The 18,126-nt window shown below is 43.0% G+C and overlaps 1 protein-coding gene across 1 annotated transcript in view; it reads left to right on the top strand.

The window, feature by feature from the left end:
* The window catches only part of RELL1 (RELT like 1), a 61,174-nt gene that overhangs the window by 36,274 nt on the left and 6,774 nt on the right, over nucleotides 1-18,126 (top strand). The window contains exons 4-6 of the mRNA XM_059923214.1: nucleotides 4,538-4,595; nucleotides 7,171-7,407; nucleotides 10,511-10,649. Coding sequence (XP_059779197.1) covers nucleotides 4,538-4,595; nucleotides 7,171-7,407; nucleotides 10,511-10,646 — 431 coding nt within the window. The 3' untranslated portion in view covers nucleotides 10,647-10,649. The remainder of the gene's footprint in view (nucleotides 1-4,537; nucleotides 4,596-7,170; nucleotides 7,408-10,510; nucleotides 10,650-18,126) is intronic.

The raw sequence follows: 18,126 nt of genomic DNA on the forward strand, positions 1-18,126 counted from the left end.
TGTTATCACCCCATTTTGCAGATGAAGAAACAGAGGCCCAGAGGGTAAGAAAGTTACCCAAGGTCACACAGCCAGCATGTGGCAGGATGGTGCCAGCAGTGGGCCCCTTCTCCTAATTACAGCAGACGAGAAGCCTTTGGGTCCCTGGAGCAAGCAGACTATATAATTTCCTCACCTTCCACACTCATAGACTATAGGGCTGTTCTTTTCTTTTTTAATTATGTCCTTTTCCTTTCAGAAAGTAGCCTTTTGGTTTCTGCTGCCTTGATTACCAGTAGGTATGTTGAAACAATACCAAGGCACTGATTTCATTCTTTCTCCTCTGCTCCCCAGTTCTTTCCCTTCTGTCTTTCTTATTCTTTACCCTCTTCCCTGTCAGGGCCTTCATCTGTCTGCCTGTGATTTCTCCAGTGACCTGTGAGGAAGGCTGGGGGCTCTTATCCTTTGTGTGGCCTTGGTTCTCCTTGGCCACCAGGAGACATCTGACCTCACTGGACACCCCTTTTCCAGCCGTGGCCCTCTCTAGCTTCCAGCCTGTGCCAAAACCGCAGCTGGGGGATTAGATACATACTTGGGTCTCTTACCAGTTGATAACCTAGCTTTTTTAGTTTGCCTTTGAGGCTTACATTCTCTATAGAACAAAATGTATTTTTCTTTTCTTTGTCATTAACAGACTCTGAACTTAATATCAATTAAGACCTCCCTGCTGAGGTTAATTTAACTATTTTTAAAAAAATTATCAGCACACTATAACATAATTTTTCTTTAAACATTGAAGAAAAAAGGAATAAAACTGAGTACAAACCATTACCATTTTTCCATGTTTACTTACATTTTCTTTGCCTATATTTACATATTTTAAAACATTTGCAGTCATGATATATGACTCGTCTTCTGCTTTGCATTTTTAATTTGGCTAATGGGGTAATATTTCACCTGTACTCATGGGGACATTCTTGTTTATGGTTTAAACCTATCATGTCTTGAATGTTGCAAATCAAGTTTTGTTTAGATAAATATCTCTTGAAGGATGAATTTATTGGCTGACCTGCAGACTGATTATTTTCCCCCTAATTCCTAATCCTTTCTAAATAGAGCTGAATTGAAGAGCATTTGGGTGGCCACTGTATGGAAGTTTGGAAAGTACCTGCAACTCCGTAGCTGAGCTTCTCTGCCAGGCCCTGACACTCTGAAAATAGCAACAATTCAGAGTATTGTGATTACTCTCCAAGCGCCCTGGTTATGGTTATTCACACTAGGCAGAGAGAGGGATCCCTTGGTGAAATTCTTACCTTGGGGCTCAATTTGTGTGGTGGCAAAAAGGATTCCTTCATAAACTACCATCATTACTGAGTAGATCTCTGAAACTTGCTGTAATGATTATGCAGACATCCTGTGAACTCTTAAACTACTCATCATTTAGATAGAGACTTGGACATTGAAGGAGTAGGTCGGGGTAGGTCGGGGTGAAAAGCACCCACCCCAGAGTCAAATAGACCAGGGTTTGTATCTAGGTCTGTTTCTAGCTCTGTTTCTAGCTGTGGGACTCTGGCCAGTCAGTTACAGTCTTTAGGCCTCAGTGTCTGTCTTTAAAATGGGGATGATAATTCTGCCCGCTCTTGGGGAGAATCAAACATGATAGGGTCTGTAAAGCTTTTAGCCAGTGACTGACACATACCAGGATCTTGCCTTGAATGTAAGGGAAAACTTTGAAAAGAGTAATGGTAGGAGAGAAGACAAGGCATTTTTGTTGTCTGATTTTGACTGGTCTATGCATATTATCAGGCAGAAATTCAGGAAAGAAGAGAGGAAGCAGTTTCTGGAAATTACTGCCCACTGGAAAATTTTCCCTGTTCTTGACAGGCTTTGCTTGTCCTATAATTGACTCCTCTCATCCTTTGGATGCCCATGAAGGGAAGTATAGTCGGACAGAATGTTGACAACTGTAGGGGAAACCATCTTTTGCAGCCTCTTGGAATTATGAGTAATCACAAGGAGGAGAAATATATTCATTAGAACTTAATTGGATTATTGCTCTTTTACAGCCAAATTAAAGCATGTGTTTATGTGCTAATGGTGGTGTTCTGTTAAGAGTTTTCTCATCACAGGAAACCAAAAGTGTTCCCAAGGGTTAGTTTACTGAGATTTACTCCCTGGTATAGATTGCAGGATAGGCTAGAGACAAGGGCATATGTGCGTGTGTATGTGTGGGTCCCACACACCCACCCTCAATGGGTATGAATGATCAAAACTTGAGTCTACTCTTAAAGCATCACTCATAGCAAACAAAGGGGTTGTTTACTATTGTTTCTAAGAAATAAGGGCAAGATACAGGAATACATGAATACATGAGAAACAACACAAGCCTATAAAAGCAAGTTTTAGTAATGATTTTAATATATTTTCATAATCTCTCTGGGAGCATTTTATCATCTGATGTTTCTAACAGAGGTCATCATTTTGATTAATTAATTTTCTCAGGTGACTATTTAAACTTTTGTTTTTGAAAAGCTCATTCTTATAAGTGAATGCTATTAGTGTTATCTTTGTTTTCATACCTTTTTTGTTGTTGTTATTTTCCCCTCTTTTCTGTTTATAGTTTTGAAGTTTAGTAAATGATGGCAGAATATAAATCTCAACTGGCAAATTATTGTGTATTCCCTGAACTCTTTATCTGAAAGAAAATTATTGTTCTGAATTCTTAGTATTAGTTAAAGAGAAAATGATTAGATTGTACTTAAATTTGTCTTACAGAGGGTAATGTGCCTTTTTTGTCATGTGGGAGAAGATACAGCTGATCCATTTCAGCACTTCTTTTGTAATGATAAGAGTCTTATTTAGATCAAAACTTGTGTTTGGAAATGCATTTGTGCATCTTCACAGATAGTCATGAAAGGCAAAGAAAATATTTCTTTTTGAAAAGGATGGTATGCTCCATCAATATTTCTTCAGAAGCCCCATACATTTGCAAGGGTTGTGAAGGGGAGAAAATTAGATTGTAGGGGGCAAAACCCCCTTACTATTTTATATGTAAAACACAGATATGCATATAGTACCTAAACATGTATATCTGCAGTATTATAGTTTCATGGGAGGGTGATTAGGAAACAAATGTCAAAAAGAAGGCTTCTGGGTGGAGCAATAACAAAAAAAAGTTGAAACACTGGATACATCCTTAGCTATTAGCACTTAAAAGCAGCAGTGTCAAAACTAGAGTTAATTTTCCTCCTCTCGGATGTCATTTGAGATGATAAATGTTGGTGTTAGCTCACATGATAAATGGTGATTTTTTCATTGTTTCATTGTCTCTGGGGAATTTGTTGTGGTTAGTCCTGAGGACACTGCTTTAAAAATCAACGGCAACGGGTCAGGAGTCGGTTGTAACATTTGGCCTTGCCAGGAAATACCCAAGAGAAACTTGACCATTCACTTCAGTCTTTTATCCTTAAGACTTGTCACCCTACAAAAGACGAAAAGAACACGTGTGTCTGTGCATGGAGGTGGGGTAGGCACCCAAGAAGCTTAGATTCAATTTGCTTTAGTTGACAGCCTGGGCACCCCCCTACAAATTTGGATTTTTTTTAAAAAAGTTAACATTAGAAGTCTAATTTAACTGATGGGTGTGACCAACATTTGAAATTTAAAGCTATCTGGCTAGAGTTAAGGTCTTGTATGGTCCGAATGGCCCACCTAGAAAATTAACCCTTTCTCATCCCTGATTCTATGTGGGATAGACTTGATACTACATGGGTATCCAGAATTTAGGGCTAATTCGTTGAGCATGTATAAGTTATTAAAATACAGGTCTCTTGAAACATACATTTTATGACATATTTAGCAAAGTGAGTTAAATTCAGTTTCCTTTTGGTTTGAGAAGGGGAGAAAGAAATGTCTTCTATGTTATATGGCTAATGACGTGTAGGAAACAAAGCTCTGTAGTAGATCTGCTTTCCTTTGCATAGATTCTCTGTCACTCTCACTAAATTCCTGCGTGGTGAAAAGTATTGGCAGGTGGTGCCACATCTGGGTTTTTCTTGGGAAAGACCCTCCCTTCTCCAGGGCCCCAGGGCCTCATTTGTGAACTGAAGGAACTCAATTAGGTGTTTTTCCAACAGTTTTTCTGATATGATAATTCTATGATCACTCATCTGATTGATTTCATTTTAATTCTTTTAATTAATTAATTAATTAATTAGTTTTTGGCCGTGTTGGGTCTTCGTTGCTGCAAGCGGGCTTTCTCTACTTGCGGTGAGCAGGGGCTACTCTTTGTTGCGGTGCGTGGGCTTCTCATTGAGGTGGCTTCTCTTATTGCAGAGCACGGGCTCTAGGTGCGTGGACTTCAGTAGTTGTGGCTCGCGGGCTCTAGAGCACAGGCTCAGTAGTTGTGGCGCATGGGCTTAGTTGCTCCGCGGCATGTGGGATCTTCCCGGACCAGGGCTCGAACCCGTGTCCCCTGCATTGGCAGGCAGATTCTTAAGCACTGCGCAACCAGGGAAGTCCCCCATTTTAATTCTTGACCTCTTTTTTTTTTCCTTAGCAAATGCTGATGTTTTAAAGGCAATGGTAGCAGATAACAACCTGGGTGACCCTGAAAGGTGAGTGCTTTTCCCCTGATTTTATGGGGCTTTCGTTTTCAGTTATCCACTAGAGCAGGTTTCTGTACTTTGGCACTATTGACATTTGGGCCAGGGAATTCTTTGCTGTGAGGAACTGTCCTGTGCATTGTAGGACATTTAACAGCATTCCTGGCCTCCACTTACTGGATGCCATTGTCCCTTTCTCCTGCTGTGTGACATCCCAGAACAAACGCCTCCACACATTGTCAGTGTACCCTGGGGGCGAAGTCGCCCCTGGTTGAGAGCAGCTGCGTTAGAGAACAAGGATGAGAGGAAGGAGTAGCCCTGGAACTGGGGACCTGGGTGAGTCTTACCTCCACCACTTCTGGATCCCCTCTTCTCGGGCAAGCTAACCGACCACCCTGAGCTCAAGTTCCATCATCTATAAACTGGAGATAACCACTGTACCAACTTAATTGGAATATTATGAGGAATACCGAATACCTCGGGCATCGAAAGACCTCTGTGAACAATGATGATTAAACGAAAAACCAGGCTGGTTTGGGGGCACCTGCTAAGTTCTGTTTTTGTATTACCAGTTTTAGGTTACAGTGGTTGAGTATCATAGTCCTTCCTAATTAATTACAGGTAATTGTATTTCTATGTAATTTTTCATGCTTCTTGGAGCATTTATTGAGTGCCTGCTGTGTGCTGGGCATGATGCTGGAGCCGGACCTTCACAGATCCTTGCCATGGAGGACGAAGTCTAGTGGGGAGTGGAGACAAGAAGCAGGGGCTGCTTGTAGGCAGAGAAAGTCCAGGACAAAAGGCCCGGGAGAGTGAAAGTGTGGGATGCCTCCGGTAAGGTTCGGTCCGGTGTGGCCCGAGTACATGCTATGGACAGAAGCAAGAAGGGCCAGGAAGACAAGTGGGGTTTGAGTGACATGGCAAGGAGTCTGGACCTTTTCCTGCTTACTCTGTGGGTGGTACACCCAGCGCATCTTAGCTATTTCATACATGTTTGTCAAACTGGCCACGTTAGATCTGCATTTCAGCGAGGTGACTTAGTGCCGGAAGGCCAGTGAAAGGAGCTCTGGTGGTGTAGTTTATAGAGACGTACGAGCTGTGGTTTCCGCCACACTCCAGCCCTGACCACAGACTCCTTGTGTTAGGACCATGTCACCTCATCGAATCTTTGCCTCAGTTATCTTAGGGCAGCCTGTGATCCCTGTCATTGGGTTTTGTGCACAGCGAGTACTAGATAAACGTTTGTTGAATGTTGTTAAACTTTCAAATTCAACCTCCTAATATGTGGTGTGAACATTGGTTTACCTCAGAAAGCTGCGGTTGTGTGTTTTTATTTTAACAAGCTAAAGAGCATTCCTAACGAACACCAGGAAACTTTTGGCTCTCTGTGGTGTTTGAGACTATCTCTTCAATCAGGCACTTTTTTGTCTACTTTTGAAGTGGGCGAGTGGGCTGGTTATCAGCAGCATAAAGGCTGGCTTATGCTGTCATGAGACTTCTATATGCCTTTGGGGCTCTCAGCCCAGTCTCAGGAGTCAGGCTCTGCTGTTATGTGCTGCCCTGCCCACCCCACCTACACCAGGTCAGAGGCCTGATTCCTGGTTGGGCTGGCCCTGTCCTGTCTTATTTCCTCCTTTCCTAGTGGACCAGAGCCTTGACACGTGCCTTTTGAAAGCAGCCAGCAGCTGACCTATATACTTCTGCTTTTTATATTTTGGATGGTAGGGCTGGGTTTCTTCCAGGTTATCAGAGTGAGCTCCCCTGTTTCTGAAGCACTGTAGTATGATGGTTAAGATCATGGTTTCTAGATTTAGTCTTTCTAGATTTGGATCTCAGCTGTCACTTACTAGCTGTGTGACCTTGGGTAAGTTACTTATCTGCTCTGAGGCTCAGTGTCCTTGTTTTTAAAATGAGGAAACTAATAATACCTACCTCAAGGTTTTGTAAAGATCAATGGAATTAATATATATCAAGTGCATAGACTGCTAAGTGTTAGCTATTTTTATTATTACTATGATCAACATCTGTCTTGAGCATCACTTTTGATGTCTTGACCTAAAAGCTTTCTTCCTTTGACACAATAGTCAGATCGGATCAAATATTCTATCTTAAGTCATTCCAATTTGATTGGAATTTAAGTTTTTCTCTCCTCCAGGGCACATATATTCTGGGCATCTCTTTGCTTGGAGATCTAGGAGGAACTTGGGTATGTGTGAGAAATTAGTTTACTTGAAATTAGATTGCATGAAAAGGGAGATCGGCCATTTGGAAAGAGACCTAATACTTGAAAGACACACAGTGCATCATCATTAGAAGCAGTGGTTTATTTCCGGCCAGTTAATCCCATGCTAGAAGTGATAAATCACATTGTTACTGTTTAAAACGAACTGTCATTGTATAGTCATAAGAGCTGAGTACCTGCTGCCTGAGATCAGTTCACAAAGCCCATTTGTATAACTGGAAGAGGCATTTTTTTTCTTTTGATTGAAACCTGCTTCTTATATTGCAGGGGGAGAGAATGCCTTAGCTGGTATTTCTTTTAATAACCAGTTCGACCTTTTCCTTCTTTTTTTTTTTCCCACCTTAGCCCAGGGTCCCCTAGCAGTCCTGGGAGCCCGCCTGTGAGCCCCGGGCCCTTGTCGCCAGGTGGCACCCCAGGGAAGCACATCTGCGGCCACCATCTGCACACAGTGGGTGGTGCTGTCGAGCGGGACGTGTGTCATCGATGTAGGCACAAGCGGTGGCACTTCATAAAACCCACCAACAAGGCCAAAGAGGGCCGCTCAAGGCGCCAAGGAGAAGTTACTGTCCTCTCTGTGGGCAGGTGAGTCCTGGGGGTGCTTTGGGTTTGTGTAACGTGATTGCTGTGCTGTGTGGATTTGTACACCCGTTAAGTGTACAGTGTGTTCTCCTGAGCCTGGCTCAGGTCCTATGTCTGGGCTTCTTTGATGTTTTCTGGTCTGAGTCCTGCATTTTTCCAACAGCAGAAGAATTCTAAGAGGTGGCTATTGCAAGATCAGGTGTGACTTGTATTAATTAAGGTAACAAATTAATTACTTGCTGTATTAGGGTTCTACAGAGAAGCAGACTCAATAAGATATATATACACACAGACGCACCTGTAAGAGTAGATTTATTATGGGAATTAGCTCACAGGATTATGGAGGCCAAGAAGACAGGAAAGCTGGTGGTAATTCAGTCCAAGTCCAAAGGCCTGAGAACCAGGGAAGCCGATGGTATTAGTCCTGGTCCCAGTCCGAAGGCCTAGAAACCAGGAATGCTCATGTCTTATGGCAAAAGAAGAGGGATGTGTCAGCTCAAGTAAAAAGAGCAAATTCAGTCTTCCTTTGCCTTTTTGTTCTGTTCAGGCCCTCAAGGGACTGCATGATGCCTCTTCTCATTGGTGAGGGTGATCTTTACTCAATCTACCAATTCAAATGCTAATCTCTTCTGCAAACGTCCTCACAGACACACCCAGAAATAATGTTTTACCAACTCTCTGGGCAGCCCTTAGCCTGGTCAAGTCGACACATAAAATTAACCATCACACTTGCTCTAATAGATAAAGCCCAAATCTCAACCGTTAAAGAATGGAAGTTTGTATTTCACTTGTGGAAATCGAAAGATCAGTGGTGGCCCTTCAAGCAGTCACCCAGAGCCCTGGGTCCTTTCCATCTTGTGCCTCTGCTGGATTTGCTAGCAGGAGAAAGTACGCAGAGGATTGTTCACAAGAGGTTTTTCAGGAGATGGGCCTGAAGTGGCACATTTCACTCTTGCTCACGTTCCTCTGGCTGGAACTCGATCACTCGGCCACACCTAATGGCCAGGGAGGTAGGAAATGTTGGCCAGGGAGGTAGGAAATGTCGGCCAGGAAGAAGGGAAGAGATGCAGCCTGGTCCACTGCTCTCCAGCCTCTGCCGTGTAAGATCCACGTGGACCCCTGGGACTGCTTGCTTTTAGTTCACCTCCTCCTTTCCCAGTCCTAAAGTTCCATTTACCTGTGACCCATATGTGATGTGGAGATCTTGCAGTTCAAGTGATGAACAATTTGACGATACTGTATGCAGAGCATTTTTGGTTGATTTTGAGCCTCCTGCAGGAACTGCAAGGCTAATGCTGCATGTGCAAAGGCAGTAGAGAGTAATGGTCGAGAGCATGCCTGCTGGCACCAGACTGGGGAAGCCCTGAGCAAAAGCTGACAGTGTTGCCTACATGATCCTTCTCTCCTTACTGACAAACTCTGGGAAGAGTAGCCTGGACTCACTGAATCACCCTCATTTGACTCCTGACACCAGTACTTACAAACTGTTACTTCTCTCTGTGCCTCAGTTTTCCCCTCTATAAAATGGGGATGACAGTAGCACTCACCTTATCGGGTTGCTGTGAAGACTAAATAAGGTGACTCAGGTAAAGGTCTTAGACCAGTTTTTGGTGCTTATTATATACTCAAGAATTGTTGGCTATTATTATTACTGTGATTTGAATTCCATTGAGTTTCATCATGTGTTGCACAAGCAACAAGGAGAAGACTCCTTGGCTCTTTGCCACTCACAACAAAACAGTGCAACTCATGACCACACTGTTTTATTCAGAGCAGAGTCATGGGAACTTATGAATGTGGAATGCGGTGAGAACCTGTAACTTGTTTGGACAAAGTGTATTTTGTTTGCTTTAAAAAAAATCTGCTGAAACTTTCAACTCAGATTCAACATGGCTTTTTTAAATGCCCCCAATCCAACTCTCCATCTTGGAGATAGAATAAATACTATGACTGCTGAGTGATTACAGGCTGCTTTTCAGCAAGTGTTGCTTAAAGAGAGTCTTAAAGTTTGACCGAATAGGTTTGTGGTGACAACTTTTTCCTGATCCTCCGTTCACTCCTTCAGAGTCTCCTTCCTCCTTCTGGTGGGTGACCTCATTTTGGACAAAGAAGGAGGATTTATTTTAGGTGGTTTTGAGGGAAATGAAGACCAAGACTAGAGAGAAACTACTGTGAAAGATTTTAGGGTTTTGATGGTGATGGACGAGAAAAGCAGTCCAACTGAGTACATTTCTTTAACTTTTCTCTTAATTCTTAAGGAAAATCTCTTTCTTAAATTCCTTAACCCTTAATGAAAACCCAAATTTGCTTCAAAAACAAAAACAAAAAAACCCAGACAAAACCCAAGCAGACACAAAAACTCTGCCACCGACTGATGCTGATAAATGTGTGTTTGGGGCCCTGTTTATAGAGACAGACCCTCTGCTGGGTGAAATTTGAGAAGACAGTTCCCTAGTGAACATCAGATTTGCAAACTAGTCGGGCTTTTATCCAGCCTTCTGTTGTTAAAACAGCTGATGTTTAAGCCCAGGTCCTTGTTAGAAACCACAGCTCTGAGGCTGTTTCATATTTGAGTACCCGTGTTTCTTAGTGCATTTCCCATGCTCTGTAAACTGTGCCGCAGAGTCTGTGATGTGTTGAGTGAACATCAGCTGGGAGGTTTGGCAGGGGACAGGGGCCTTGCTGTGTAGGACGGTTCCTCCTGTTGAATATGGTGATTTTCTTTTCTTTTTAAAAAATTTTTTTATTGAAGTATCGTTGATTTACAATGTCGTGTTAATTTCAGGTGTACAGCACAGTGATTCAGCTATATATATATTAATATAATATGTATATATTAATATATATATATTCTTTTTCAGATTCTTTTCCCTTATAGGTTGTTACAAAATATTGAGTACAGTTCCCTGTGCTATATAGTAGGTTCTTGTTGGTTATCTATTTTATATATAGTTATGTGTATATGTGAATATGGTGATTTTCATTGCCGTCCTAACTTTTGGCTGAGTTTGTTTGGGATCCTCCAGGTGGATGATTTTTAGTTCATTCACGATTCTCGTTCAGTGGAAAAGCAAAACCCGTCGCATCTCCTCTTTCCCCCGCTCAGGTTTAGAGTTACGAAAGTGGAACACAAATCAAATCAGAAGGAGCGGAGAAGTTTAATGTCAGTTAGTGGGACCGACAGCGTCAACGGGGAGGTGCCCATGACACCCGTGAAGAGAGAGCGAAGTGGCACAGAGTAGCAGGTAAGTTGAAGTTGCGGCGACATTGGGGGTGGGTGGTACATGGCAGGGAGAAGGTGCCCAGAGCCTCCCTGGGGTCTGTGGTAATACGGGAGTGACTTGGCAGGGAAATGAGAAGTGCTTTCCTGGAGCTGGTAAGGCTGTAGGGGAGGGAACACCATCACTTGTCTGCCCAGAGCTTTTTGTGAAGAGCCCATCAACACAGGTGCCTCCAGGGACCTGGCCTGCATGATAATGAATGGGGAGGATTACTTAGGAGGCACTGTGGAGTGGTGGGGACTGGAGCAAACTAGAAATCACATAACCCATCTGTTAGGGTTTGCATTACCACAAGGCAGGAAGCACTTAGTGTGGCTAGATCTTAGGCAAAAAAAAGGTGGAAATCTAGACTTTTTTACAGGTGAAATCAACAGGTTTTTAAATTTTGGCGGCTTGGTAAAAATCCTTTAAACAACCACGCAGGCCAAATGAAATATAATCTTGTCATCATTTCTAGGTAAACTGTGATTTGAAAAAGGCTTGAGCAAGCAAAGCAACGCTTTTTTCCTTTGAGTTGGAAACCAGTTTTCTTTGATGTGTCACAGTTCTAAAATACCCCCAGTAGAAGTATTACTCTTTCCACCAAATATTTTGAAGCAATTTAAAAGCAAACGTGAATGCTTCTTGGTTTGGCAGTTTTAACTTTGGGAGATATTACTTAAAAAAAAAAAAAAGCCTGTGATAATTTGATATTGGCTTAGCCTTCATCTTCTTTGCTTTCTGTTCTGGCTTGAGTCCCATTCATCCCTTTCATGTTACTTATTATATGTAAAAGGCTGCGTGTGAGGACTCAGGAGTGACCAGCTCCAAAGTCTCCAATGGAACTGTCAGAGCCTGAATGTTAAGGCAGAAGAGGTTCCACTTCCAAAGGGAGGGGGAGGCGGGGAAAGGGGGAGGGGACTAGCCAGGTCCTAGAAGGTACAGGGAAACAGCAAGGTCGAACCTGAGCCTTGGAGTCAGGCTGCCTGGTTCAAGTCCCCGTTTCCCACTCACTAGCCCTGGGACCTGGACAAGGTGCTTGCGCTTTTTTATGCCTCACTTTCTTCACTGGGAAATAAAAATGATGCTGCCTGCCTTGAAGGATGGCAATGAGATATCAGGGAAATAACATGGGAAGCCCAGGGCCTGGTGGATAGGAAATGCCCAGTCAGTGCTACTGATTATTTTAAGTGGCCAGTTTGGCGGAGAAGGGGCTTTTGAGTGAAGCTTCTGATAACCTGCCCGGGCTCAGAGGGGTTGAGGATGATCCAGAAGTCATCTGGAAGAGTTGTGCGCCTGAATTCTGTAAGACGTAGGGGCTCTGATAGCTTTCCAGCACTGGTTCTTGCCATTTCGCCCTTGGGAAGATCTGGCCCCTTCCCCTAAGTTGAGGAGCCCAACAGAGGCTTTCTTTAAAGAAGAGACATGGAGCAGAAAAGTCTGTCTTTGGCTTCTCAGCCAGTTACTGGTGCCTTGGGAAGGGAACGAAGAGGAATTTAGGAAAAGGAAGAGGAGGATGAAGATCATAAAAGCAGCTAATGTCAATTCAGTATTCTAGTCTTCTGGGTGTTGTACTGAGATGTATCTCACATGTCACCATTGTAAACATCTCCCAGTGGGATGGATACTATTAGCCCAGCTTTATAGATGAGGAAACCAGTGCACGGAAAGGGTAAGTTACATGTTATGGATCACATAACTGGCAAGAGGAGCTGATTTGAACTGAGGTCTGTGACTGTAAGACCAGCTGCACTCTTCTGCCATCCTGGGGTGCTCATGAAGGGGCAGCCCTAGATCCATGAATGAGGAACATTTCCACCAATGATCTGGAACCTGGTGGTCTAAGATGGTAGCCACTAGTCACCTGTGGCTACTTAAATCTAAATTAATTAAAATTAAAAGTTTCATTCTGCAATTGCACTAGTCACATTTCAAGTATTCAGTAGCCATAGATGACTAGGGTCTGCCAGATACTGTATCTGCACGGGACAGTGCAGATACAGAAAATTTCCATCATTGCAGAAAGTGTTACCAACAGAGTAGACGGTACCTTAGATGTTAGAATTGGAATCCTGAGTGACTTTGGTAAATTAGAGAAACATTCTGATTGAAGTCACGAGGACTTGCCTTCTGGGACGAGAAGTATGTGGCTATTCAAGTCTAAGGTGAGGAAGGCCCAGCCAGTTTAGCTGCAAAGAAAGAGAAAGCATGAGTTGTAATGACAGTTCTGCATATGAGTCATCAACCTGGCAGTGTGTTGAGAGACGGAGCAGCCCGTGGGTAAGAATACACTGCTTGCCCTCGGGCAGGAAGCGCAAGGTGATCCCGGGTTAGGCTCAGCCAGATTCCAGCCTTGCTAAAGTGCCGTGGCAGGTTTTGGCCACTACTGCTCGGAGGGAGGCACTCAAGATCTGGGAAGGTTAAAAGAATTAGGATTGGAGGGCTTCCCTGGTGGCGCAGTGGTTGAGAATCTGCCTGCCAATGCAGGGGTCACAGGTTCGAGCCCTGGTCTGGGAAGATCCCACATGCCGCGGAGCAACTAGGCCCGTGAGCCACAACTACTGAGCCTGCGCGTCTGGAGCCTGTGCCCCGCAACAAGAGAGGCCGCGACAGGGAGAGGCCCGCGCACCGCGATGAAGAGTGGCCCCCACTTGCCACAACTAGAGAAAGCCCTCGCACAGAAATGAAGACCCAACACAGCCATAAATAAATAAATAAATAAATAAAAGAGTAACTGTAGTGCCATGTACACACACAAGAAAGCTTATTTATAAAAAAAAAAAATAGAATTAGGATTGCTCAGCTATTTTTCTTGGTCCAAATTCTGTCCGTATCTGGATTTGATCCAGTCATCTGAAAATCCTGACCACATCTGACTGGTTTACAATTTGATCCTCTCTGCAAAGCACACAATCTTCTTACCATGATTTTGTGAAAGAGCGTTGGATTTGATTAGAAGACCTGGGCTCTCATCCTAGCTTCGCCGCTTGGAAATTGTCCTTAACTGCCCTTACTCCAGGTTTTCTTGAACGTGAAATAGGATATTAAATTCATCGATTGAAAGTGAGTGCCAAGAGAGCATCTGGCATGTCATTGGCTCTCAGTGGTGCTGTGCCGTCCAAAGGTGCAACGAGCACATGAGTGACCTTAGAAAGGGAATGTGTTTTCCGAGCCTTCAACATAATTGTAATTAATTTTGGAATTAAAAAAAATAATTTTTATTATGGAAAATTTCAAACAGACCCAAAAGTAGAGAGAATAATGTCACGAATGCCGATGGACTAACTTAATTATAATACGTGCTGCGTATTGAGTATCTACTATGGTACCGGGCATGCCTTAGAAGGCATATTCCATGTATTAACTGATTTAATCCTCACAACAGCAATAAGTAGGTGCCAGTTTAAGCAGAGGGAGTTGAAGCAACTTGTTTAGAGTTACCAGCAAGAACGTGGTAGAGTTTAGAGTCCAACCCAGGCAGTCTGGCTCCTGGAGTCCCAGACTTCACCACTCAGCCGGGTCCGAGGAAAAACAGGTCCTGTGGTTAGAGCCTGCTGAGGTTGGGACCTGCTGAGTGACGATGTCTGATGAGCCCCACAGAGAATGGACTCTGAGAAAGGAGGGAAGGGACTATTCATTGACACTCAAAAATATGTATGTACTTGTGAAAATTTTTCTTGCTTGGTTTCTTAATATTTCTCATCCTCCAAAAGAGTATGTTTGGGCGATTTAATATGACTTGATTTTCCAACAAGAGAGATCCTGAGGTTTTTCCTTCTAGGCTCAGAAGATCTCTGGTTCTGAGCTGAATCAGAAGATCTGCACTGGGATGTAACTAATACAATAAGACAGGAGTGTTATGTACCTTCTGTACTGTCTAATACAGTTTTTAGAGTTGTGTTTTTTTCCTGAAAAATATTTTTGTTTAAATTTGGATTTTTGGCCAAGCTGTTTTACTGGAATGCCTTGTTTTAATGTAGAACTGATTCAAATATTCAAATGCAAATGCATACCTACTCATTGGTTAGGTTTCCTTCTTAAAAAAAAAAATTCAGTGGCTGATACCACCAGCTAGACTTAGGATTTCTCTCTCTTTCTCCTTCTCTTTTTAAAAAACAAAATCTGCTGTTTGGCATTTCTTCCCCCCTTTATTATTTCCCCCCTGTTTCCTTTGCCTGAGTTCTTTTTTGTAGCTAGATCTGACTTGCACTCTGCCTAATTTATTTTGGCAATGCAGTTAAAATGGTTTCTTTTTTCCACAGAAAATGTGTTTTGATTTCTTCTTAGAAGAATAAGCTTTTGTTCTTCAAAGTTAAATAAATCAAATTGCTTTCAGCCTCCAAATGCCACTGCCTTGTCTTCATTATCATTGGGCTTTTGCTTTTTCAAAATGATGCCGTCGTAAGCATTCTCTCGCACATGTTTCTGAAGTATCTACCCCCTTTTCCAGTTTATGGTAGTATCTTATTGAAAACGTTGATTTGGTAAGTTTACAGAAAATATTTTTTATCAAAACAGAAATTCATCATATTAGATAGCTCTGTTTTAAATCGTTTTATTATTGAAGCTATTCTATTAATTCTTATTTCAGTCATTTAGTTTAGTGATTAAGAGCTGAGTTTTAAACTGCTTAGGTTTCATTTTAACTGTGCCACTAACTACCGGTTGTTTTCAGCAAGTTACTTAACCTCTCCAAGCCTCAGGTTCTTCATCTTTAAAGTGGTGTAGGGTGCGGTGGTGGATGTAAATGACATGATATATGTGTACAGTTCTTAAATCAGGCTTTGGCACAGAGTTAGTATTCACTAACTCACTATTCACTATTATCAATAATTTCCATCCCGTTCTCAGGGGTCCTAGTTAGTTATTAGCCCATTCCTCAAGCATCACTTTTAGATACTGTAACTCCCGTTTTACTTCTTAAGAACATTAGAGCTTTGGAGTCTGATGACATCTCAGAAATAGATATTTGTCAAGTCCCTTAGGAATTTGGGCCATTTTCTTGTGTGTGTTAAGAGGGCCTTAGAAATAACATGCCCCTCTTACTGGAGGTGGAATCAGAATTAGTAACAAGGCAATTGAAAAGTGTTGCAACTTAAGTTCTTTTTATTATACAGATCAGAGGAAGGGTTCTATTAAGAGGTAGTGTGGACTGAATTTTCTTCACCTCACCGTGCTACTGCTGGGCTGGGGCTTTGCTCTGGGATGAAAGTCTCCTTTTTGCCAAGACTCATGGAGCACGCTCCCTCCCTCCTCAGGACCACAGCTGGCACAAGGTCAGCTCTCCAGATCTTCGGGGCCTTTTCATTTCCTCCTCTAACAGTGAGGAAAGGCAAGCTTTTCTCCTTTTTGCTTTTGAACTCTGGTGACAGGCAGTGCAGTGATGGTCCGGTGGTGGCCTCCCCTGATGATGTGTTGCTTTATTTGCAGTCCTCTGCATGGCTCATTCTTTTGTTAACTCTCCAGGGAAGGAGAGGATGGTGAGAAACTTTAGGTATCACGAGTTAATTTTTTTCTCCATAGCTTATATTTTCTTCAGGGCAAAACACATTATTTTTTTTTTTTTAAAGCAGGAGGATCACAGATTTGATGGAAGCCCCTTAATGTGATTCATTGGCCTTTATAAACAGAAGTTGCACCTCAGATAGGTATGGATAGGACCACCTGGCTTGATTTAGAAATGGCTGAATACATTTCTAAAGAGTAATAGCAGTACTTTGATACTTGTGTTGTTCTTACATGGAAGACCAGTCCCATTGAGCCCATCTTAAATATGGAAGTGGAGGGAAGTTAATGTCTGTCCTTGACCATTCACTGTCTGTGCAAAGCATAGGCAGTAGAACTAGGCAGATGAGGAGAAGAGCTGAGTGGGGGACAGAAATTTAAATGCAACCTGATGGATCATGGGTGATCATCTCATCTCTCCACTTTACAGTGGAAGAGCCAGGCTCAGAAGGATGAATTTTTCCCAGATCCCTGGGCTGGGGAGGGAGAGGGCTTGGGTGGGAAGAAATCCATACTTTGGGGCCGATATGCTCAGTGGCTTTGAAGTTCAAGGGAGCTTTGCTTCAACAAAGAAAAAAATCTGCATTCAGTTTAGCCCGGTAACTCACAGCAGTGATCATTTCAACATTATCAACCTTCCCCAGGCTTGGTCTCCTATGGGGACCATCTGATGTCTTTTGGCTGTGCCTGGATCAGTCCAGGTTTGTGAGCTATTCTGTTTTCTAACAAGTCGACTAAGATCATAGACTTCGAGATCTCAGAGGAGCTGTGATGGCTAGTTCAGGTCAACTCAAGTACAATTAACATCTTTTAAAAGTATTTGTTGAGCCCCTACTTTGTGCCAGGCCTTAGGGGTGCAGCAGTGTGGAAAAAGGACAGACAAGGGCCATGCTTTCATGGAGCTTCTGTTCTAGTTTTTGTAGTGATTTTTCTCCCCATGCCCCCTTGGTCCCCTAGTTTTAGAGTAAGGAGGCCCTAGGACATTACGCTGTACAAGGTCATGCGGATGGTTTATTCCAGAGCCTGGACTTGGGCTTCCTATAGTTCAGTCCCTTCAATGTCTCTGAGGTCCTGGGTATTGCAAGTGTTTGAAATTGAATCATTTTTAAAATTGAAAAATAAGGCATGAACACAATACAATATTTAAGCACCATAAAAGGCTGCAGGATGAAAAAAGAATGTCTTCACCCTGTCTATGCCCCTTCTACCCACCACACACATGTCATCTCGCAGTCCCCTTCCCAACAGGGGACCACGGTTGTCCGTGTCCTCTATATCCTTTCAGGATTATCCTATGCGTATACCTACTTAAACAACATATATACGTGTCTACAGCCCCCTCCTTTGCCCTTCCACGAATGAGAGCTTAGATACTTGTCTGCACCTTGCTTTTTATTGAAGTTGATGACTGATAAGGTCTGTGGACTATTTTTTATGCTCCCACATTGATTGAGCCATGAGGAGTGAAAATGCTGGACACGTTTAAAACGTCGTATGTCCTCTTTGTTGTTGGGAATAGCCCCGAAACATTTACAGACATAATCTGAGAGTTTTGGGTGGACCTAAAAACATATTTTGCTGTCATCAACACTGATGTTCTAAGTTATTCTTCCACAGCCTTGTTCTGTGTACAGAAGAGACTGAAACATATTTGCGAGTATTCCCAGAATTTAGATAACATGAGGGCCCAGAGGGTTTTGTTTTGTTTTGTTTTGAATTGCCACCAAAGCTATCTCCTCTCCTCAGTTATCTACCTCGGCAGGGTCTGCTCCAGGGCGCCTCCCTAGTGCTGACCAGAAAGTGACCCCTCAGGGAGCTTATCTGTCCTCCCCGGTGGCCCTGCCTGCCCTCTGACAAGGCTTAGGAAAGAGGGCTGCAACATCTGCCTTTTTGCCGCAGAAACTGCAGCACTGGAGGCTCATGGAGACTTCGGAGGACGAAAAGGCAGACCTAAGGG

This window comes from Balaenoptera ricei, chromosome 5, assembly GCF_028023285.1.
Source record: "Balaenoptera ricei isolate mBalRic1 chromosome 5, mBalRic1.hap2, whole genome shotgun sequence".
Taxonomy (NCBI): domain Eukaryota; kingdom Metazoa; phylum Chordata; class Mammalia; order Artiodactyla; family Balaenopteridae; genus Balaenoptera; species Balaenoptera ricei.